The sequence below is a fragment of the Rhea pennata genome, chromosome 7, assembly GCF_028389875.1.
Source record: "Rhea pennata isolate bPtePen1 chromosome 7, bPtePen1.pri, whole genome shotgun sequence".
Taxonomy (NCBI): domain Eukaryota; kingdom Metazoa; phylum Chordata; class Aves; order Rheiformes; family Rheidae; genus Rhea; species Rhea pennata.
Window position 1 is genome coordinate 28,623,741 of NC_084669.1, and position 23,791 is coordinate 28,647,531.

The 23,791-nt window shown below is 37.6% G+C and overlaps 1 protein-coding gene across 1 annotated transcript in view; it reads right to left on the reverse strand.

Annotated features, from left to right (window-relative positions):
- The window catches only part of LOC134142576 (rap1 GTPase-GDP dissociation stimulator 1-like), a 36,371-nt gene that overhangs the window by 1,349 nt on the left and 11,231 nt on the right, over nt 1-23,791 (reverse strand). Inside the window, 11 exon segments of the mRNA XM_062579784.1 lie at nt 362-490; nt 1,512-1,638; nt 2,592-2,731; nt 6,854-6,979; nt 10,734-10,868; nt 14,936-15,079; nt 15,615-15,740; nt 16,600-16,728; nt 18,999-19,124; nt 19,283-19,405; nt 22,599-22,709. Coding sequence (XP_062435768.1) covers nt 362-490; nt 1,512-1,638; nt 2,592-2,731; nt 6,854-6,979; nt 10,734-10,868; nt 14,936-15,079; nt 15,615-15,740; nt 16,600-16,728; nt 18,999-19,124; nt 19,283-19,405; nt 22,599-22,709 — 1,416 coding nt within the window.

Genomic DNA, 23,791 nt, shown 5'->3' on the forward strand with positions numbered 1-23,791 from the left:
ACAAAAATGCTGTAGTATGTTCAGGGCCTGAGACTGCAATACATTTTTAGGTGGTGAGTTTTGACAAGCCTTTATTCCAAGGTTCTAATTTTGCTGCCTCAGAACCTCATTATGCCACTGACTTGCTGGAATAAGGCCTTTTTAAATTGATGGTTTAATAAACTTTTCAGGAAGACAGGAACTACTTGATGAGAGAGTAGATTTTTTTTTTTAAGTGATCAAAAAAGAATGAACTGCTTAATAGTATGCTTTACTGTTCACAGACTGTGGCATCACCAGCGACATGTTTGTTACAGAAAGTACTTGTGTGTTCATCACAAACAGTTGTCCTTTCGTCAGAGACTGCTTAAAATAAAGTTACCTGAATTAAGAAGACTGCACAAAAGACCCATTGAATTATATTTCACCTCAGGACTTGTATTTTCATCTTGTAGAAGTTTGTGTAAGCTTTGAACTAGCTGTGACTCCTTAAAAGATTCTTCAAGGGTCTCTGCAAAATAAGTAAACAGATACCTGAGTTGTAACCTCTCCCTGCAAAGGGAGTGAACATACATCCCTTATGAAATAAACTGGTGGTAGACTTCATTTAAAATCTGATTATTTACAATGGACATTCTGAACACCTATTTCTCTATACTGGAGTTTCATCCACATGTCTTTGCACTGGCCTCTTAATATTCTGGGAGACAATATACCTGCAGTAGAGTGTATAAAGTAACGTTGCAGTACATTAAAATATTTTATGATTGGTGCTAGCAATAATAATTCATGTGAGTTGCCTATATGAGTTTGAGAGCCTTAATAGTGGACCAAGCATTAAAATGAGCTACTTACTATTCTGCTTTCTTGTTGGTATAGAAAATGCCAAATGTAAGGGCAGTTATTCCTTTTCTGTCTATTACTGGGTGTGTGTGGATTTTCATGTTGACAGTCTTTATTGTATGGATTTGAGATCCATTTTGAAATGTGTTCCATCATGCTACAGAAATTGGAGAAAATAGTACTCAATCTAGCTGGGTAAAGGTAGTTATAGTGTTAACTTTCTCATTTGTTTCATTTGCAGCTCCCAAGAGATCCTTTTGTGTACACTTTCACTTTATTCTCTCCTGCATTCTGTATGTCTGTCTCTTCAAAGACTTATTTCCTCCTTTTAGTTTTGATGGACTATTCAAGTCCTTAATATATCCCTGTTTAGTTTTTATGTAGACCTTTTCTCATCTTTTGTCTCTAATCTTCATCAGCTCCTCCTGTTTTGCCACCTTTTAGGTTTCCTACGGTATATCATGCTGCCCAACAGATTGTCCCTATCCAACAGCTTGATCATCTGACTATCTTAAAATGCTGACACTTTTCAGGTGGTTCCTGAATCCTGTTGCTGTTACAATCTTTTGGATGGCTGACCTCCTTTGTGTAAAGCTGAAGAGCTGAATCTGGACACGAAGCATGCCTTTTCTTGTGTGTTGTGTGGAATTAATATCTTAAACAGATAAATGTTTTTAGAAGAAAAATACCTAAGTTAATTGTGGATGCTATTGTCAAGGCGTTCAGAGCCTCATTCTGCATGGTAACGTGTTCACTTGTTGTCATGGAAACCAGGTGTTTCACTCCTTGTGCCTCCTCGATGGCTTTGACCACTTCCTGTTAAAGCAAAGGTAAAGTATCATAGATTGACATCTGAGTTATGAATAACAGTAGAATGAAAAGATTAAAGATTGCACTCTTCAGTCTCTGAAATGGTTGAAATGCTGCCTGCTGCAATGTGAGCTGACTTTTTTTCTTTTTTTTGAGGTGAATGAATCTTCTGATCAGAGAAAAATTTCCCTCCTCCCTGTCCCCTTAGCACTGATCATATGTCTTACCAGTTTAAGGCTGGTCTAATTTACCTGGAAGTATTTACATATGTTCTTACTGTACATGTAATTGTATTTTACCTAACAGTTTTAGTTTGATCTTACTCTAGTCTTTTATTCAAGCCTTTAGGTTAGCAAAAATTTAGTTACACTTTATCAAAGCTTGTGCAGATGGTATCTATATATTTTATCACTACCTCAAAATAAGAGCACACTTGGGATACCTTTGTATAATAGCATGATTTACAAGAAATAGAAGTCTGTTCTGATATGCCACCAGTGCCTTCTGAACCAGATGATGAAATTTAGCCATCACTTTATATAAAGCAAGCTCCTTAAATCTTTTTAATGGTTGACTTACCTGACAGATTTGTGCTATATTTGTGATTTTAATTTGAAGCAAATGTGTTTATGGAAGTACAGTTTTACATACAGTGCTTGCCATTTGTTAAGCCCCACTTGAATAGGATAAAATTTGATACATGACAGTTTAAAAAAAATAAAAATAACACGTGGTTTTAGTTTCAGTGCCACATCTGTGGCTGTGGAGAGCACTCTGCTTTCCTATTCCCCTTCCTTCAGTTAGTATTGAGGCAGACTAAAGGGATTTTGTGGAAAGCTTTTATGTTTTTAATATGACATGGATGTATATGCTGTTCAACGTTTAATCTCCAGCTATGTGAAAAAGCTTTAAAAATACTTGAGAAAGAGATAATAGAAACATAGCAATAACTCTCATACCTGAGATCTGTTGTGCCGCAAGATTGATGCCAGCAGCCGATTTGCTTCTCCACAAACACCAGGATGGTCATTAGCGTTGCACCACTGCACAAGTCTATTGAGCAGCATGGGGTCTTGACCCAAGATTTCAGCTGCATCGGCTGAAGAGGAAAGCATGATCAGGAAGCACTTAAAATTTGCCCCTAAACCAGCTAGGACCATTTATTCTAGCCCAGTATTCTTTAAAAGCCATGACTAAAACATTGGATTTCAGCATTCTTGGAAATCTCCCTTAGGAGTGCCAGTTGTTCCAGGACATGTCTTGGAGGTCAAGAACAAATTAAGCTGCTTCTGTAGACCTAGCCCTTTTATACCAGAGGCAAGATATTTAGCCCATCTGCACTTCTGAAGCATATGTGAATCTTTGATCTGTGCTGAAGCAGGGCTTAATGAGGGATGGCATCAAAATTTTTAAAAGAGTGTCTTCTGTTGCTATATTAAAATCTTCTTAAGAGTCCTTTTGTTTACTTGCATTTGCTCTTTGTGTGAGAATGAGCTCTTCAGAGCCTGTTCTTGCCATTTCAGTTCTGTCAGTAACGGTGGTTGTTGTAGGTAGCATGTGCAAAACTGAGTCTTAGTAGTGAATTGCAGCATGTTCTCAAATCTGAGAACACGTGTGTAGAACAGCTTTTTAGGCTGCATTAAAATTTTCTCTGAAGTTCGAAGGAACCTGTTAAATTACCTTCCGCTGTGTTAGAGAAGCCTAGTTTCAGGATTTGGCAGAAATACTAATCTTTGTGGTTGATGCTTAAAGGAAAACTTGCTAAGTAACTTTTCCTAAGGAACTGAAACTCTAATGATCTGCTGTAATTTAAGGTTTGTGCTGCTAAACTGCTCAGTTTGGGAGAAACTGCTCCCAAAGCTCTTAAATCTTCAACTATAAAAGGAATATTGCTAATGCTGAAGTTGAACTCATTAATATCTCATTGGCTTATCACATGCTTCCACATAAATTTTATTGCAGTTTAATAACACATCCTCAAAGTGCTATGGATCAAAAGTGACTTAAGTGATGGAAATTGGTTTCCTAAGCAAAGGAAAATGCTGATACAAGGCACGGAGGATTATGGAATACACAGTTTTGACCACGTGTTAAGCAGGGATCTAGCCCTGAGAACATTCTGGTAAATACTTACTGCTTCAATGTTTTGAAGTAGTTGATTCTGTACTTAAGACTTTGAAATTAACTCTTGCCTCACCTGGAAGCAAGTTGTACAGTTTTAAGTACAAAAGGGAAGCAAGAGAAAGATAAGGTAGTAATGTGCGTAAGTTAAGCTGTCTTTTTGTAGGAATTGGGTGTTTGCTCATTTAGCCTTGAGAACAACTAGAACAGCTGTTGTGTAAGCTGTCAAACCATTCTACCCCTATCTTCTGGTGGTTTGCAAGCTGATGATATAAATATTTTGACATTTCTGACTTGTCTCTCGGTTCCTATCTCTGCCAACCAGACTAGTCATAGAACTGAAATTTTTCTTTTTGTTACCTTAATTCTATTTGCAAAAATATATTGTGCTTATAAGATTTAACTTAAAGTTAGGAGTCCCAGGTGGCTATAGTTGAGGGTTTTCCTTGTTCACTTCATTTTGGTCATCTTGAGCACTTGACTCCTCTTCTCCCCTTCCTAAATGATGATAAATCTTCCTGGTGAAGCAAAAATATGGTTAAAGATTTTGAGAAGTTTACATTCCCTAAGACCTACAAAAGGCCTGTAAGCACAATAACTTCTACTTTTTCAATCTTTTTAATGAGTTCCAGGCCTGAAAGAAGATAACTAGAGAGGACCTTCATTTGGAAGCTAATTCAGAGAGGGAAAAGAAGTGTAGGCAAAGTGTATATGGTTTTAAGTAGCTGAGAAGTTTGTTTTTTGAGTTTTGGTGGGGCGAAGTTGACTTGAAGAACTGATGTTAAGATCCAGAATAGAAAAGGTAAGTTTGGCCAATAAGAGCATCACCCTGCTCCTATTTCTCTGCCCCTGCCTTCATGTATGTATTGCATTTGTTTTGGGATGTTCTGAGAGGGGTCAAAAGAGCGCGCACCAGAAGGTCAGTGTCAATAAACCATGCAACTACTCTGGATGTTTCACAGAAACTAAGTTAACCTTTACTTCTCCTGTTTATGGAGAGAGATGAAAATGTACAGACACTTCCTTTTTGTTCTTTCCAGAATCCTCAGGGGTTCCACAAGACAATCTTAGAATGATCTGAGAGCTTCTAGCCTAGTTGAATATGTTTGTTATGAGACAAAAGTGGCTTGTCGCTGCACAGTCATCCCCACGTCACCTCACATGACAAAAAGGCTGTTGTTTCTAGGTCAGATGTTACATGTTTGTCTGAGCTGATCATGGTAATCCAGTTCAGCCCGGAAAGCTAAAAGAGGTGAGAGGATGGCAAATGATACCAATTCAAGAGGTTTGTTCAAAGAAGGGCCTTGACTCAGGTCTCGAGGGGACTTCCTGATGCCTACCAACAGCAGAGCTCTGTGAGACAGAGCCCATTGTTTAATCAGAGTCAGAGGAACAGGAGGACCTTTTAACTTGAAAAATGTTAAATCTCAAAAAATTGTGCATATGACTGAACTTTCAGTTTAGCTGTAAGCCTTTGGCTCTGTAGTAAGGTACAGGTTCTCTGAAACAAGTAATGAAAACGGTTATTGTTAACATCTTAGTGTAAAGGAGCTGACAGGTCTAAGAGTATTTTTCCATAATTAGAAAGAACCTACCTTTTCAATGCTGCAGGTTGCAGCATGTCCAGTGACTGTCAGAGTAATGAATTTACACTAGATAATGCAATTAACTAATTTAGTGTGGACTTGTTAGTAGATGTGTCTTCATGAGTTTCAGGCTGAGTTAATTAAGAGCAATAAGCTATGGCTCATGGGTAAACAGAAAGCAATTAAAGGTGGAAGACTTTGTGCCCACAGGCATGAAAGGATAAACATTATACACCTTTTTTTTTGCTCTGCCTTTTGATACCTGTATTGTTTCGGATTCAGAAGTTGTCTGTTTAGTGCAAAATTTTGACTTTCTTTGTAGCAAGATATGGTAAGAAGATAGAGATGTATTTAATGATTTCATTCAAAGATAGAAAAGACTAAGTTTCTCTATATCTTGCAGTGTCTTCTGCAGTGAAATACAAGTAGAAGCTTTTTATTGGACTGGAATCATTGCCAATTAATATAAGAGCTCTAGATCTTCATTTAGTATCTTACATAATCATTTGAAAAGGAATGCAAGCTGCTGTCAAACCAAATGGTTTAAATCACTGCAGCATGGAGTATAGGAGAGAATGAGCTTTTTTTCCCCTCACTTTGTATTTAATTAAGTTCATGATTATTTAGTACTTGTTCTGTACCAACTGTCAGTTTCCACCTCAAAATGATCATAACTTTTTCTGATTTACTATTCTTGCACATCAATGTGATATATATTGACTAGTGTTCTAGAGCTGTTGCTGTGGTGATTTGAAATGATTAGGATATTTTATGATTAAAAAAAGCATTTGTTTTCAGATGTTATGCAAGTCTTGTAAGAATCTGCTTGTCTAAGAATGAATTAAAATATTTTAGACCTTAATGCAATTGTAAGGGGGTTTTGTGCCCAAATAGTGCACTTTGGTTTTTCAGAATGCAACTTTATACATAAAATGAGTATTACTGTATTTGCATGCCTCTCTCCATGTAAAACTGAAACATGAAATACAAGTAGGTAAAACCATATTTCAAGGCCCAAAGTAGATTTGACGTTAGAGGAAGTAGTAAGATAAACCTGGGAGCATGTGTATGGAAAGACTGGATGACTGGTAGAAATCCATTTCTCCTCTCTCAATCCCAACTCCATTTCATCCTTTTACATTCTCCAATTCTGCTATTCATTTGCTTTTCTGCTCTTTGGCTCTGTAAATCTTTAGTCTGACTCTCTCTTCTATTGTACTTTGTTTTGCTGGTGTGTCTCTAGCGGAAAATGGCTTCCTTTAGGCCTTTGCCATTTCTCAGTGACTACTACAGATTCTTTCATTTAGTTCTTTTCTCAATTATTCATCTATTTCTGAGGTTAGTGAGGAGTAGAATGGAGGACTTGAGGCATCACTCTCATCTGTTGCAACATCTCTCCAGAGTGAGTGGCGTTAAGTTAGCAGAATAATGAGCCTGTTGTCACCTCACACGTCCGTTGTCTTGCAGGGTCAGAGAAGGAGGAGAAAGGCTAAGTGACATTAGCAATTCCCTACCTTGACCATCTGCCAACATTCGTAGTGTTCCAAGAAGTTTAAACTGCACAGGAGGCATCTCTGACCTCAGAAGTGCCTGAATTCGTTCTGCCACACCTTCCTCCAGCATCTGAACCTTGTTAACAACTAAAAAGGGGAACCAAGAAAAAGGATGTTAATTTGGAGGTCAGTAGTTGACACAAGCATCTGAATGTACTGAGATGATATAACTTGTTTGGAATGTTATGCTCTTAACACTAGCAGAAAGTCTAACTTAACAGCACTCTGACATGAACTTGGAATAGCATAACTGTTTAGGTCTATCTTTTGAACTAAAAACTTCCTAGGAACTGCTGTTGCAGTATTTTGCATACTTTTGGTCTTAGTCCTGCCTAAAATGAAATGCATAAGAGGATGAAGTAAGCATTGTTGTTTCTCTTTTTTTTCTAATCATAATAGATTATCCATCCACCCACCAACCCGCATTAGCCAGGTTCTGAAGGCTTTAATGTCCTTGCTTGTCTTAACTAAACTGAGAGGCAGAAGTGACTTACATAACCTTATTTCTAGAGAATTAAGTTTCTTTTTGTATTTGAGCTCACTGATCCTGTGTTGTTTGTGCCTTTGCTTCTATGATTTCCTCTCCTTCTAAATCTTATGTCTCTGCACCAGCTCTTAGCGCAGAAATAATAATCTGGGAATAATCAGAAACTTGTCTGGAACAGTCCTAATGCTCCTTAACTCTGCTACTAAAAATTGCTTCCTCCCAGGGCAATTTTCCTCCAATCTTCTTTATGCCTTTTCTTGAGAAAGTAAAATATTAGGCAAGGTATCTATTCTGTCCCCTTTTCCTTCTTTTTGGCAAATTGAGAAGCAGACACTGTTAGGTAACTTGTTCTTAATCTTTTTCTTTTTCTCCTCCAAGTGGCACAAACTAACCTTTTCATAAGGACTCTCTCTTTTTTAAGATCACTATTAGAAATAAAGGCATCCCTTGTCCCCCTCTGCAAGTGCTGGAACATATTTAATTCATTTCTAGCTTACTGTTTTAGATTGGCACTCAGGAAGCATTTCTTTCTAAATGGCAGGCTGTGCATTCTTGTATATTGCTAGAAGTGATAATACTGTTATGAACACCTGACTTTATAGCTTCTATACTCTGATATTTGTGTTTAAGAGTTGATGAGGAAACGCATAGTTGAGGATGAGGATTTTGAGATCCAAGTCCTATGTCCACATTATAGCTGTTTTAAGTTGTGCTTATTTTGTTTTGTTCATCTTTCTTTTCTAAATGCTTCTATTTCTTTAATTGACTTCTTTCATGCTATATAGATTTCTTAAGTTTGTGTCCTCAAGGTTTGGAGTTTTTCCTATTTTTTATTCTGACTCTATTTGCTAAACTTCTGTGGAAGAAACGTACATTTTGAAAGATCAGAGATAGTTTGTAACTGGCTTCGAACAGAGCAGATCAGCAAAATGGACTTTATAGTGCAACACTAATATTTGATAATTAAGAGTTCAGCCTGTTAAAGTAGAATTACAATGAAGATTAAGATCCACTGGTAGTTATGTATAGCAGGCAGTGAGGTAGGAGTGAAGTGGTAGATTACATCTATGTATGTCTGTTTTGTGAGTGAGTTAGCTCTTGTGCTCTCCGTGATCAGCTCTGCTTGTTGCTTTGCTAAGACACCTCCAAGGAATACCTACGCCTGGCACTGCAAAAATAGGCCTTAGTATTCCTGGGTGAGGAGTGGTCTCTGCTGTGAATCAGAGTAATGCCATTGTCTGTGTATGTTGTCAAGCGAGACTACATCAGAAGTGCTATCTTTCAAATGAGGTTAACTAGTATCTTTGCTGCTTCTAAATATTAAATACCTCATTGTGCATATTGCAAGAGTAGAATCGATGAGAACTGCACGTAAGACAGCCCCCACTCTGTCTCTATAGAAAAATCCTACATTGACATTCTGATGAAGGTAGTTATGCTTTGTCTGCCTATAATACTCTCATAGTTTCAGTTGGATGGTTTTCTATTCCTGTCTTAATGCTATATGGCACTGCTTTTTGCTGATAAAGAGCAGTTACGTTTCTTACAATGGTCTGCACTTCAGTGCTTGAAACTGCTGCGCTGTTGTCTGCACATCTAGAGACAAACTCGTTTGAAGCTAAGGGAAATGAACTCTCTGTAGGATAAGTACAAAGGGTTAACTAATAGATATTGAAGGGACAAGTGTTTGTGACCAAGCAAAGAAACAGTGAGAGGTTAGCCCTGAAAACTGAAGAACAGAAACTTTACACCAGGGCTCAGTTACTTAAGCACACTATGTTTCTGTGTATTCTACCTTGTTTAATTCAGGGGCAGGTTTAGCTCAGTTGGTTAGAGCGGGGTGCTGCTAATGCCAAGATTGTGGGTTCAGTCCCTGTATGGGGCTATGTTGAGTGTTGGACTAGATGATCTCCAGAGGTCCCTTCCAACCTTACCATTCTATGATTCTATGACTAATGATAATCTATAACAGTGAGTGTATCCTGGTGTTTTCCTCAGGAAGAGGCCTCTAGAATTAATACTGTAGACTGCACTGGAACTAGAAATACCGGCCATCTGCCTCTCTTACACTGTACTAGCAAAGTGCTTTCCTCTTTTAATTGCACGTACTTCTCTGAGGTGTTTACTCCTGCCTATGTTACAACATAGTTATTTTGTGTAGGCCCTATATGAGTTAGATCTGTGTCCCTGCATATCATGGACAGCTTGTGAAACTAACCCAGACATGCACATACAACTAAGCTATTTTTCAGTGTCTTTTAATAGCTATGTGTGTTAGGTTGTACCTGATGTAAGGTAGCTTGCATGCGTGGTAGAAATCTCTGTATACTCTCATAGCACCAAGAAGCATTTGCACAAGTCTGTCTACTATATGCATAGTGGTAGCAATGCATTAATGCCTTCACAAAGGTGATTAAAATTCACACAGGAGCAATGAGAGAACTTATGATGTGAAATGTTTATTAAAATACTAAATAGGCATGCTGGCTATGGTGATCTCCAGCCAGTGAGGTAACACTGTTTGCCAGTTACCTGCAGGAAGAAACTGGGGTATATTGGAACTTGAAGGAATGGGCATGAAGTAGCAGCTAGCATCTTCTGAGGTATTGATTTGTTCAAAGCAATGACTAAATGTATGTGTGTGTGTGTGTGTATGCACACATGCATGCACTAACACATGAAACTGCTAGATCAGGCTGGCTAGCTTACACAATGAAATTGTCAGGCAACTTCAGGATTTTTATTTTCAGAAAACATTTGTCATGCTCTCATCTGAGTAGCGTTATACAGCAGTGTAAGGACTGTTGAAGGGTGCTATACTGTTAATTCTATATCAAAACATTTTTGGTCCAAATTGTACTTTCTCATGGAAGTAGTAAATTTGAGATGAGAAGCAGCACAAACAATTTTCTGATGTGTATTTACTAAAGATCACAAGAGTGGAGCTTTTAACTGTGTTAGGCAGGTCAAATTTGCAATGACTATTAGCTTTACAGAAGGAGAATAGCAGATTGTAAAATCCCTATCAGTTGTAATGTGATGTTTCCACCCCGCACTATTTTAAGCTATAAATCCTGTTCTGTGTTTTTTGTCTTGTACTGCTGTATCCTGTTAACAAGAAGTCAATTTCAGCAGCTGGCAATTAGATCACATTGCATGATATTTAGATTCTTAATGTATTTGAGAAGTCCTGATGAATAATTCAAATGCATATGTTTCTGCAAGGGGGAAAAAGGAGTCAATTCTTCCCTCAAGAAAGGGAGACTGGAACTGGTGACTTTGAAAGAGCTACGCTCAGCTGAATGTCCCATTTTTACGAAGAATGATAGTAAGCTATGTCCTCAAACTCTGTACCTGGGATAGCAAGGTTTCGAAGTGCACTGAGCGCAGCATGTTGAACAGAGACATCTCCACTCTCCACATGTTTCTCCAGAAGGTCAAGAAGCTGATGTATGACTCCCACCTGTACCATTCGTGCACAGTTGCCATCTGAAGAAAGAGGAGAAAGCATATAAATGGGAAAGGAGAGGGGATGAAATCAGTGACAAAAATTAGGCATGTTAACTGTGAGCTTAGAGAGCCTTTGCCTTGACTATTTCTCTTTTTGACAGAAGCGATAATGTAGCTCGTGCATTGCTCTTTACAAACTTCAACTCTCTAGAGAAAAAAGGGGTTGTCAGCCATCTCTGAACTGATGGAGATGCATCCTCTGATAAACCTTAGCTTCAGACAACTTTCTAGGGCCAGCCAGAGATAAATTTGAAGTCTTACCTTCAGACAATTTTGTCTTCAATACTGCTGTGTTTTCTACCATATACATGGTAGAGTACTGGTGGGATTTTCCATTTCTCCACAGGGTGGCTTTAATTTTCTAGGTCTGCTCTTCTGCTGGTCTGAGAGATTATTGTGAGACTGGAGATCTAATCCAGCAATGGTGAGTCTGATATTACTAGTTTTGCACTGCTGTTATGCCTTGGATTTGATAAAATGACTTCTCACTAAGTAACTTGCAAAAGAATCACCTAGATTTTTTCTGCCAGTTCTGAGGAACCCTCTTTCTGAAATGAGAGGTCTAGTAGTGATGCACTCGTATGAAGGTGGGAAAATGTGAACTGACCTACAGTTTGTCTGTTTAATTCTGGTGAAGGATGAGCTATACATTCTAAGGAACTACCATTTTGCACAATGTGCTCTCTGCAGTACTGATTTTTTTGTCTGTATGTATCCCTTTCTCTTTGAGAACTTGCTCTGCAGAGATAACAACCCTTTTGTGGTCAGAGATTCCTTAGCTCTCCTTGATAGAAAATGTGCTCTCTTGAGTAGTGGAAGGAAATTCTCCATTATGACCTTCGTCTTTACTGAATAAAGTGTTTTAAAGTTGCCATTTGGTAAATATATAGTTCATTGCATCTCAAAAGAAGCAGCCTCCTGACACCGTTTAACATTCTGTTACATTCTTACAGTTTTAATGCTGTTTGTTATAATGTGACAAAAAAAAAAAAATGTGAAAGATACATAGGAAGACCACGTCTTCAGCTGGGGCAAACAACTATCTGTGGAACTACACAAACGTCTACCAATATAGAATTTAAACAAATAACTTCAGGCACTTTATATGGTACTAGCTGTATGTTGAAGATCTGTAGACTTCTAACAGTTAGTGTGTGTACTACTTAGATATGAATGGCCGTATTTAATAGGTGTTAAAACCTATGCTGATCTGAATGTTGTTGCTACTCCAGGGATACTCTTCCACATTCCCTTTTGAACTGATGCTACCATTTTTCATCTGTTAGCATTTTTACTGCTGTTACGTTTCATCTAGTAGCATATTTTCTGCTGTGCTACTGCATATGCTAAGTAAGAATTTGTCAATTGCTTACAAAATTTAAATGGATATTTTTGAGAAAACTGTCCATCAGCAATAGTTCAAAGTTTACTCATGCAAAAATCTTTTGTTTTCCATTTATGCATGTATTCTCTAGAGGTGATGTTATTGCTTATGATTCTTTAGACAAGTTCTCTTACTTGGTCCTAGTCTTGGAGGACAGAATGTATAAAGTTATGTAGTTCTCTTTAGGAATAGGTTATCTGAGAATAAACTATCCTTTTGGTTTGACAGAATTTTACAGGCAAAATACTTTGGTCTTAATATAGACTATTCTTAATTGAAGTTAATTTCCTTCCCTTCCTCTCTTTTCAAGCCAAAGAGTGGCAAAACATTTTTTTCCTCTTCTAGTAATATGCAAATAGCAGAATCCCTTAGCGGCTGCCTTACTTTGATTGTCAGAGCTCCAAATTGCTTCTCTCCCTCCAATGGATTTTTGCTTACATTTTTGCAGCAGAACCTTTAATTTAATGGCTCATAGTTAAAGCATGCTAGGAGCAGCCGCTTCCTAGCTGCAAAAGCTGTCATCCTTTCACTGTCTCAGAAGTCATTTGATGCTGAGATCAGATTTCCATTGGATTTATTTTCGTAGATTAAAGGCTGTGCATACATCAGTGGCACATACTGGGAACTGAAAGAGATTATTCACTACTTCTCTATGAAACATCTAATGGGGTTGTGGAGGAGGTGCAGAGAGTAGAGTGAGTGACAAAGCAAGCCATTCAGCTGAATAAATTGAAGATAGTAAGTTTAAAGGCACAGAGAACGTTTCTGTGGCCTTTGTAGAACTGTGGTGCACAATAGCTGATTCAGAACTAGGTAAAAGGCAAAGAAGAATGGAAGTCCAGGAAGGATGTTGGGGGAAGCAATGGAGTGTGTATGATGGATTGTCCTATCTTTTTTCCTTTTTCTGTTTTTTAAAGCAAGCCATTTAGTTAACTCTTCAGATAGAGCTAAGAGAACAATTTAGGGTAATTGAGCATATATTAATGCAAAAGGTGGTCTGATTTTGAGCAATGCTGCAAAAACTTGTTTTTGATAGAGTTTGCACCTAGTACTGCAGCTTCATTAAGAAAGGAGTGGACCGAAAATGTGACGGAGTCTCATCTGCTGGCTAATTCAGCACAGGCAGGATGCCTTCCGTTTTTTAAGAATCTCTGTGTTCCTCTGCACGTAGTATTAAGGCTCGTTGCTTTCTGTAATAGGAAAGTGTGAAAGATAAAGCACGTTATGTAGACTCCTTTTTTTGTTTTTATCTTGGTGTTACTGAGTAACCTTCCCTTCCTAAAAGTGACTTAGAACCTAAATTATTCAATAACTATGTTTATTTTTGTGTATTTCTAGCAAATGTATTTGGCATGAAACATTCAGTCTCACGTCCAGTAATGTATGAATTGAGCAAAACAAAATATGAAAGTTTGCATACCTGACAACCCTGTTTTTATGACAGTTAAATCCCTCAGATTACTTCAGTATTCTTAGTCTGCCTTGCTTAAAGGTACACAAGTCTCTAGGCTGCAAAAAAGCGGAGAATTTTTGTTTCAGAGACCTGGAGCAATGAAATGAGTGCTGCCTTTTGCTCCACTCTCTCCTAGCTTTGATGGATAGTAAATAAGCAACCTTACTATTTCTGGTGAAACTAGCAATAGCCAGTTTTTCTATTTCTGTAGTTGCATTTATTTGGATGCAAGCCAGGCACCAGCATTCTGGTGGATAACACCACATCCCTTAGCAAAAGTCTTCTGTGTGGACTTACCTGTAGTACTATAAATAGAGATAATGTTGGAAGTACATATCACTTATTTCTAACTGTAATCCCCAAATAGTGAACTGTTCTATTTCTTTGTTAGGGAGATCCCAATCAATGATGGCACTTGAAGATTGGTGCTACAGATAGTATTTTAAGGTCTTTAAATTGACAATTGCTTTAGGATTTTGGGGATGGGATGCAGATGTCCAGTTCTTGAAGCTTTAGTTTTTTCTTATGTAATGTACAAATACAATGTATTAGGGCCACCTAAGATTTTGGAGGTCCTTGGCCTTTCTTAAGCTCATTTCAGGAACAACACGAGATTTAGTAAGTGGAAAGACCTACGACAGCAGTGTGTGTATTCTGGAAGGAGAGTGCTCTTCATAATGGATAGAACTTACACTACAAGAAAATTCTTAAGTTTCTTCTATTAATCCAAATGCTTGAAGTATGTACGCAGGTTTGGAATAGTGAGTGAAGTATGGGTAGTCAAATAACATGTCCATTTTTTTCTTTAGCTTATCAATTTTCTTTTAAAGCTGACTTTTAAGCCAGCTCTGAAAATAGTTATGGAAGTTGGGTCTGAACTGACACAACCATAGATAGAGCTACAATGGCGTGACGTTCTTTCACCTACATATATTTTCTGCACAGGAGCGGTCACAGGTGTATTAGATGGCTTGAGGCAACATATGTGTATGCTTGAAGGAAAGCATGTCAACATGAGCATTAGGTTCCTACAGTAAATCAAAAAATGTGATGTCTGAGCAGAATTCCCTTAAGGATTATGAAACGAGCTGCAGGTGTATTGCTATTAAGGAAAATGAAAGCAAGGGGGCAGATGGCAATTCCTCTGCTAAGGGGATTTTTTTGTTCCTGGTTCTTTATGTATCTGGACTGTCAATATTCCTTTTTTACCTCCAAGAAGCAGAGAGACAATGAGATCTGATGCAGCCTTCACAACGCATGTATCTTCAGCTTGTGAACTCCCCTGGAGCCTCAGCAGGATCTCGGATAGCACCTCTTGCACTCCTGCCTCCACCAACTGCACTTTCAAAGCATCTATAGAGATCACAGTAAGAGCTCACTAACAACTTCTTTGGTCCTTGCCAAAATGTTTAAAACTAGGAAGCTAAATTCTTGAATTTAAGATAGTTTCTTTCCAGATGTGGTAATTTTTTGGCCTTATTTGTAACAGACCTATTGGTGTTAGGAAAATCCACAGGCAGAGTGAGCAAAGGTTCTGCACTGATCTTTGACATTTCTTGTATATATATGTAGTTACAAATATTTTTATTAAAAAAAGAAAATCTGTGCTGCTTCTGTTTCAAACCCATATTTTCCTATGGTGTTTATCTGCTATGTCACATGAAAATGGACTGAATGGAATACTGTTTTCTCTCTCTGCTTTTTTTGTTGCCTTCCCTGATAAATTTCCAAGTCTTAATCAGACCAGGATTTCATATGTTCTTAGGGCTTATTTCCGCTGAAAGAGTTGCTGGTTCCATTAAGATTCCACAGCAAACACAGAGTATTCAGCTTACACTATGTACTAGTACCCTGTCTCCCCTTGTCCTCCAGCCAACAGAAGCCTTACCATTTTCTGCAAGTGATTGAAGGACCTCAAAGACAATTTCTAACCTCTCATGGTTCTCTGCTCTTCTCAATTGCTTCACCAGCTGTTCAGCCACCTTTGTCTTGCTTAGAGCTTCCTTAGCTGTATCTGTGTGTATGATACAAAGAAAGGATTTTGAATGTTTCTGTATTTTATTAAATATTAAAAGTGTGTCTTCCTATAATCTGAAGTGACTAGACAGCACTTTGATTTTTGAATGCTTTTCCTATTTGGTTATATGCATTTCTATCTTTATCATTTCTTGTCTCAGTGCTGTGCAAAGGACCATTCTTTCGGATAACAGTGAGGCTACAAAACTGTATTCCATCCCTTGCCCCTCCCTGTGCCTTTTTCACCCTTTCTTCTGTTTTTTCAACACTTTGTGTAATTCCTGTATAACTCCTGTAGCTGTGACCCTATAGTAGTTATCAAATTAATCTTGGCATAATTCCATTGGCTCTTCCAGTTCATCTGCAGTATGATTGTTTAATTTATCCAAATGGTATGTGCCACATGCAGTTTTGCTGTACTAGCATGTTTTCTGCTTTGATTAGATAGATGTTTCCATCTAAGAGTAGATGGTTCTAATCTAGCTGGGATCCTAAACATCTGTAAGATACATGTTTATAAAGATGTGGGTTTTTTAAAGCTCACTGCTGTGTAACAGAAAACATTTGAATGGAAAATGATATTCAGTAATTTAAGAAATCTACAAAGGATGGAGCTGGCAAGATGACTACAAATGTGGTACTGTACCCCCTTCCCTGCCTTTCCCTGAAAAGATATGGGGCAATACATTAAACAGCAGAGTAGAGCCCTGTGTGAAATGTGGTAGTATTTTATGTGACCACTCCATGATTGTGTATTTGTAGTACAGAATGCCCACAGATATTTTAATATGAGCATGGAAAGCTAATAGCAGTGTGAGGGTGACATTTTGCTCCAAGATAGGAAAGCATTTACTTACCAAGGTCTGCAAGATTGCATAAGGCCAGTAGATCAACATGGACAAGTGGTTCACTCTCTGCATAGTCTGTTAATATTCGGACTAGTGATGTGATTACTCCTACCTTCACCAGCTCTTCCTGAAGATCCCCTGGTAATAGCAGGCGAAGTAGGTAAAAGTGATTAGACAGGGACCAATTAAATCAGTAAAAAGAGTACAGCTGAGAAGACTTCAGCAAGGTAATCTGTTTCATTTTCACACTTACAATTCTGCAGGTTTTGTGTTCTGGGTTCAGGCTGTGTGAAGCTGTGTTTGTGCATGGAAAATGTAGATTTAGACTAGAATTCTATTTTATCACTTAAAAGAACAGAATTCTTCAACCTCCTAATTTTGCTTTGACTGAGGCAATTAAAGCATTGTAAATATATATAAGGGCAATTGATTGATCATCTCAACTAGTAGTGCAAGCTGTAGGGTAAATACTGATGGACTGTTCCATCCATTAAAGTATCTGAAATTTGAGTAGGGAATAGACAAGGTGTCAGCTTATTTCTCTCAGGTAACTGGAATGGCAACCTATGGCTTTTTTTGACCAAAGGGCAGGTAGATGGAAGGGACTGGAACTCATGATAAAACCCAGTCCAGCGACAGCTCTGCACCATCTAGGAAATCTGTCTATGTACATATTCTTTGCGTATTTAAGTAATTTTTTTAGAAGTCTTTGTGAAATAAGAGGCTTTTCCTGTACTTGGGCTATTATAAGGTACTATTTGGAGGTGGGCTATTTTAAAGTCCTAGGAGAGTGGTGTGTTTTTTTTTTTTCTTCTTCTTTTTCTCCCAGTCTTTTCAGTGTTACTTGCTATAAAAGCTGGTAGTCTTTTGGATATATGAGTGCTTGAATTCAGTACGTCTTTGGCATTTTTATAGACTGACTCAGATCCTTAAGCAGGTGGATATCAGTGTAACTTAAGTGAAGTCAGTGAAGTACAGCAGGTCAAAATAAAAAATCTAGTCCTAATTCTAGTGTACTAGCAGTTGTCTCCATTCAGCTGCAGAATTTCCTGAGAAAACACTAATTTTTCTTTTTTTATAGTTTATCTTAAAATGAATGAAGTCTATCTAAAATGATTTTGAGAATGCTAAGAGCTATGAAACGCAGAATTTGTCAGTGGTTGTTTAGCAGTACTATGACATAGAATTTGAATCAGTGTCTTGGTTTGAACACAGGATTGCAGCTGAAATCAACAGCATGCAAGACAGACACTAGAAGAGTATTCAGGTGCTACTGTAGGATATAATTGTAATTTAATCAAAAAAAGTACTAAAGTTAATTTTACCATGGTGCCTTTATTGCTGATGATGTCTTTATTAGATCTTAGTGAACAGTCATCTTGTCAAATCTGTGCTGGCCTGTGTTCTGACAGAAATGAAGCAGACTTGCAATATGACCATATGCTGTGGGGATATTGATGTATAGTAATGGTATAAGCTTTACTTGTGATCGTGCTGGGGAAATTTTTTTCAGATTATGTGACTTCCCTCAGCAAATACATCTATCTAATTTGCAGAGGGTTAGTAAAATCTGTACTAGGTGCCTGTTGTCCTTGAATTTCACAGGAGCAGTACAGAGAGACTAACCTACAGTTTTCTAGAAAAAAAACTACACAGGTGCATGCTGGAAAGTGAAGAGAAGGTGAAGCGAAGGTGGAGGAAAGAATAAAAGGTACTGAGTGAACGTACTGTATTACCTCCAATATATAATAGCTCTTTTTGGTTAGTTGATGAATTAGAAGTCTTAAACAAACAAAAAACAAACAAAAAGAACCAACAGCTTTGGGGGCAAGTAAAAGGAATATTACTTGTGAGAGTGGCTGGCAAGCTGTTTTACCACCCTTTTGGCAAAGTTTGGAGAAGCGAGGTTTCCTATTTGCAAGCCATGGTCCTTAGAAAAGAACTAAGACAGTATCTCTGCGTGGCGTGTTTTCTTTTTTCCTTTTTTTTCCCCTCTGATACGCAATTCTAAAAATGTTTTGCTTTTATAGATACTGTTACTATTTTGGAAGAAGAAAAGCTGTCCAGGATTTGAGTCTAAGGCAATTATGGCAGAGTTAATAGTTTGAAATCTCTGAAGCTCTGCTACTCCTGTGGTTGGAGAACAGAGAATTTTGTGCGTCTTCATTCTGAGAGAGACGTTATCTTGAAGGCAAAAATACAGTGGAAAAGCTCATAGTTTAGGTGGTATTTGGGTTATATTCAGCATGGAAGCTGTGAGCTATGTGACTTGTATAACTAACTGGAGATAGAAAGGCATCGTGTATTCAGGTCTCATCAAAAATTGCAGTCCATGAAGAATTTCATAATAATGCCTTATAAAATAATGCTTTACAGCCAGGAAAAAGAGAATTCTCTCTGCTACTTACGGTTGTCATAACAGATGCGGCCAATAGCCCTCCCAGCATGAAGCAACATTTCTTGGTCTGTGCTTTCCAGCAAAGGTATCAAAGTTAGAATCAAATCTGCTTCAATACACGGCTTCTTCATTTCCTCTGCATGGGTAAAGGAGAGTTGAGTTTTGGCCATACTGAAATCAAAAAATTGCAACTGCAAAACCAATGACTGGTAGCCATGAAACAAAACTCAGGAGTGGAAACACAGAGGAAATGTGCTGTAATATGCCTTGTAGTAATGCTTTAGTACAACATACCATTCTTGGCTATCTCTGAAAGCACCTGGGCTGCTTTCACTGCGCATCGTGGATTGCCTTTCAGGATTTTTGCCAAAGTTAGGAATATCCCACTCTCTCTGAGTAGGCTAAAGGATCTCTGCTCTGTAATGATAAGAGTGTTAACAATGTCAGCAGCAGGCTTACAACTGTTTATTTACATGTTGCTTTGTTTCAGAGAGTTTGGGGTGTGTATCTTTGGAATCCAAGGTCCTGATTTAACAAGGTACTTAAAGATTGTCTCAGTTTAAATATACAGGAACACTCTTCTGCTTATATTGCAACAAGTGTCTATCTGGCTATTCTGGCTAATTTATGCTGAATTGAAGCACAGGTGGCAAAGCAGAGGAAAACATCTTCATCTTCTCTGGCTATAAAAGGAAGCTTGCATAACACATGGCAAGTGAGGGATTAATATTCTATTCCTGATGTATGGCCTAACAATTAATTTATATGTAGGCACAATACCTTTTATTAGACTAGTAATTAGAGCAGTCAATTCCCTTAGCTTTTTTTTCCTTCAAAAACATGACTAATTTGCCTTAAAATAGTAAATTACCATCTGCCAGGAGATTTGAATAAATGCAGGTTTGACACCTCAAGAGAAATGTGCAGGGATCTTATAGACCACCTCACCGGAACTATAGGAACCAGTTGTTAATTACTGTCTGGCTGGTGGAGGCCTTTTTATGCTAAGACACTGACTAAAGGAAGCACAGACTCTAAATGGTGAAAATAAAACTGTGCAGGTTGTTCTCTTCCTGTTGGTGTCTGTGTGTGACTGTTTACTCTAAGCTGGTTAAGCACACTGTCTGTTGTGAAGTGATTGGTTGCCTTCCTTGGTATAAGAACTGGAATATCTCTGATATTGTAGCTAGCAAAGGGGAAAAACAAACAACTGGAAGAGCTCTGTCTGACCTGTTTCCAAAAACATTATTGTATGAAAGCTACAGTAAGCAATAATTCACGATATCAAACTACACTGCCATCCATCCATTTCCATACATTTCATTGTTTTGCTTTGACTACAACTACGCATATAATGTGACTGTGTCTAATACACAACCTGGACATACTAATGTGGTAGTCTGAGCACTGATACGTAGGTGATTCAATTAATTTGCTTTCAACTGCCTATCCCCTGGTCAGTCTCAAATAATGAATACTGTTTATTGAATGTTGATTTTTCTGCATGCTTAAAAATATGGGGTGCCTGGGTATGTGTTTTCTAAAAGATGATTTTGTAACTGCATAATATGGAAATACTATAGCACCATGCACTAGTGATATAGTTAAAAAGTTGTTAATAAGCTTTTGTAACAGAGCTACATCTTCTTAGAAATTAAGACTACAATTTACGAAAAGGAGGTTGAGTTCTGGCTTTGTATGTGAAAGTTGGCATAACTGTAGCTGTCAAGCTGCATAGCATTTTATCTGCTTCATTTGATACTAAAAGGCTCATTTGGATGCAAGTTTCTCAGAATACCTCTAATGTATCTGCTTAAACATCATGCCTTGCTTTTCCTGGCCTAGAATGCTGAGTGCATCTACAGGTGTGTCTGTTATACATTAAAAAGGAAAGAAAACTTCTAAGATATATTGCTGTCACATGTCTAACTACAAGCGTGGCTTTATAACCTTCTATTTGCTAACAAATAGTAAATATAGTTCACTTGTTGTACTTGGATCCTTTCTAGTACAGAGCAGTCCTTGGATGTCAGTGAAGATCTCGAAAAATTACTCTGTGTCCAGATTAAGTAGTATCGCCAATGAGACAAGACCAAAAACTTGCAAAAGTCTGAAAATTCAGATCTTAGGGTCTGAAATATTTACCTTGGAAATGGTTAGAGCTGTTACTGTCTTATTTCTTCAATGTGTTTTTATAACTCTTTAAGAGCTACAAAGTGTGCATGTGTGCTGTGTGAAGCTGAACCAATATAGCCAGATCACTATGGCAGCTGGTTAAGCCCCTGTGCCCTGAAGAAGAGAACTCCTGCCATGTGAATGCTGACAGGTAAAACAAGCTATTGCAGCCTCAATAAAGACTAAACAGATCCTCAATTAATGAGCAATTACCCCTTGACAGGCCTTGTTAGTATCTTCCCAAATTCTAAATTTGTTTTCACAAATAAGATGTGTGAAATGTTGAAAGGACTTTGAGACTTGAGCAGATTGGCCAGATCTTTCCGTACAAAACTGTGGAATACCACTAATAAGTTGGCACTACATTAAAAAGTGAAAAGCAAGGTGACATCAACATAAACAGCTGTTGTCACCAACGTTTTTAATATTTAGACTCCTAGTAAACTGATTTTGAACTGATCCCTCAGTAAGAGTGAAAGGACAAGATTTTCCTTGTCTCTTGTAGAAAAAATTTGATTGAAATTTAATCCTTCCCCCAACACACACTTGTTTTATCTAGTGATTTACACTTGTTAACTTTCTGGAGACTTTTTTTTGTAGAGGTCCAGAAAAGGAGTAAGCAAAGACTTAGAGGAGAGATGAGACTGATGGTAAACAGGGAGCTCAGATAAAGTCTGTAAATAACTAGGAAGTTTGTTTTGCTCTAATTTTGGGGATTATTTGCATGTTTGAGGGACTCATCTGTGTTTCAGAAGATGTTTCAGAAACTTTAGCCTGAATGTTCATTAATACGAAGATTACTTTCAGAAATCTTTTTTGTTCATCTATATTATGACTGCTATATGTAATGTAGAATAAGCAGCTATAAATTGAAATGTGTTCAGTTGCTTAAAAATTGAATGCATTATTTGTTAACTCCTTCCTATTACATGAATAAATTGTGCATTTTGGTGGTTAGTGTTATATAATTAGTCATAGAGATCAGTAACTTGTGTGACTTAAGTGACTGAGCATTGTTCTTCTAGATGTTACTAACAGTTTCACCTAATTTACCAAATATTCCTTGAAATGTATTCCAGAGGTTTGTGTTGTCCACTTGTATGTCTGACCTGAGTGCTTTGCAATAGTCTGTTTATATTAAACCTATATTTGAATTGGATCATCCCAGTTTTAATCCTAAGAGTTTGTTTCTCAATAGAATGAGATTGGTAATTTCTTCACAACTTCAGCTGTTTTTGATCAGTAACTTTATCTGGTCACAGATAGATTTAGGAGTATACAAAGAGAAAATTGAACAACAAAAAAGGCTGAAGAATTGGATAGTTCCAGCAATGATCACTTGTTTTGATACATATTATCACAATAGATGAAAAGCGCCAAGGAATGCTTTTGGGTTGTGCAAATGGTTAGAAAGTGGTTTAGAATGATACTTAGCTATCTTCAGCAAGAGACAGGAGAATCCCATTTAGACTTTCAAGTATCTGCTCTTCAGCATCCATGTCACCTCCACAGAGTCTGAGGCACTCCAGGTGTTGGCTCAGGGATTCTGAACAGGAAGGGATGCAAAACAGTGTTGAGCCAGTGTGAAAAATACTTAAGATTTTTGGTATTTCTTTCCAATAGCAATAGTTGACCATAATCTCATCTTCTGAAGTATGAGGGCAAGGGTTCAGTCCGCTTCTCAGACAACACATAGCTCTTATGCAGCCATAAAAATGCAGAGATAAGTTCCTTCTGGAAAAAGAACTTAAGATACAATAATTGTGGTGAAGTTTGAGGGGAAAGGAGAAAGAAATAATTAAGAACCTAACCCGAGTTAGTAATTCTAAATACCCTCAACTAGCTGTGTATTTACTCTCTTACAGTGGCCTGTAGCAAGCACTGAAAGAATGTGAGAACAAAGCAGCTATGGTAATATATTTTAATCTCGGGCAACTTGAGACCTCGACTTTGGAAACATACAGTATTTACACTATTATACTTAATACCTATTGATAAATTTTGCTTCTATGAATTTAGTTGCTTTTTAAACTCTTTTATAGTTTTCATCTCCATAGCATGCTGTGACAATGAGTTCCACAATTTAATTATTGTATGAGGTAAATACTTGCCTTTATTTCAAAATGCCCACTGAAAAGCTCAAGACTACACTTCAAGTTCTTTTAGTGAGGAAAAAAAGATCATTTGCCATTTGCCTTTTCCATGCTTGCCGTAATTATATCAATTTTTATTACATCCCTCCTTTGTAATGTTTCTGATAATTCATTTAGTATTTCTTCCCATGAAAGATGTGATTACACATCTCCATTTTTTCTAATTCCTTTTCTTTTTTGGGGGGTGGGGGTGGGGGGAATGAGTAATGAATTCTAAGCAGTTTTCAGGATACAGGTGCACTGAGATTGAAGCAGCAGTCACCATGTTCTGTCTCTTTCTTTTTTTAAGCTTTCAAATGCTGTTTTTCTACAGCTGTTCAGAATCACTGAGATCTCCTCTAGGCAAATGGAGTTAACTTAGACCCTGTCATGATCCATAATTAGGACTCCTTTTCCCAATATCGTTTGTATTGCATTTACAAACACTGAACTGGATCTGCCTCTGTATCCCAAATCATATAGTATCATAATATTT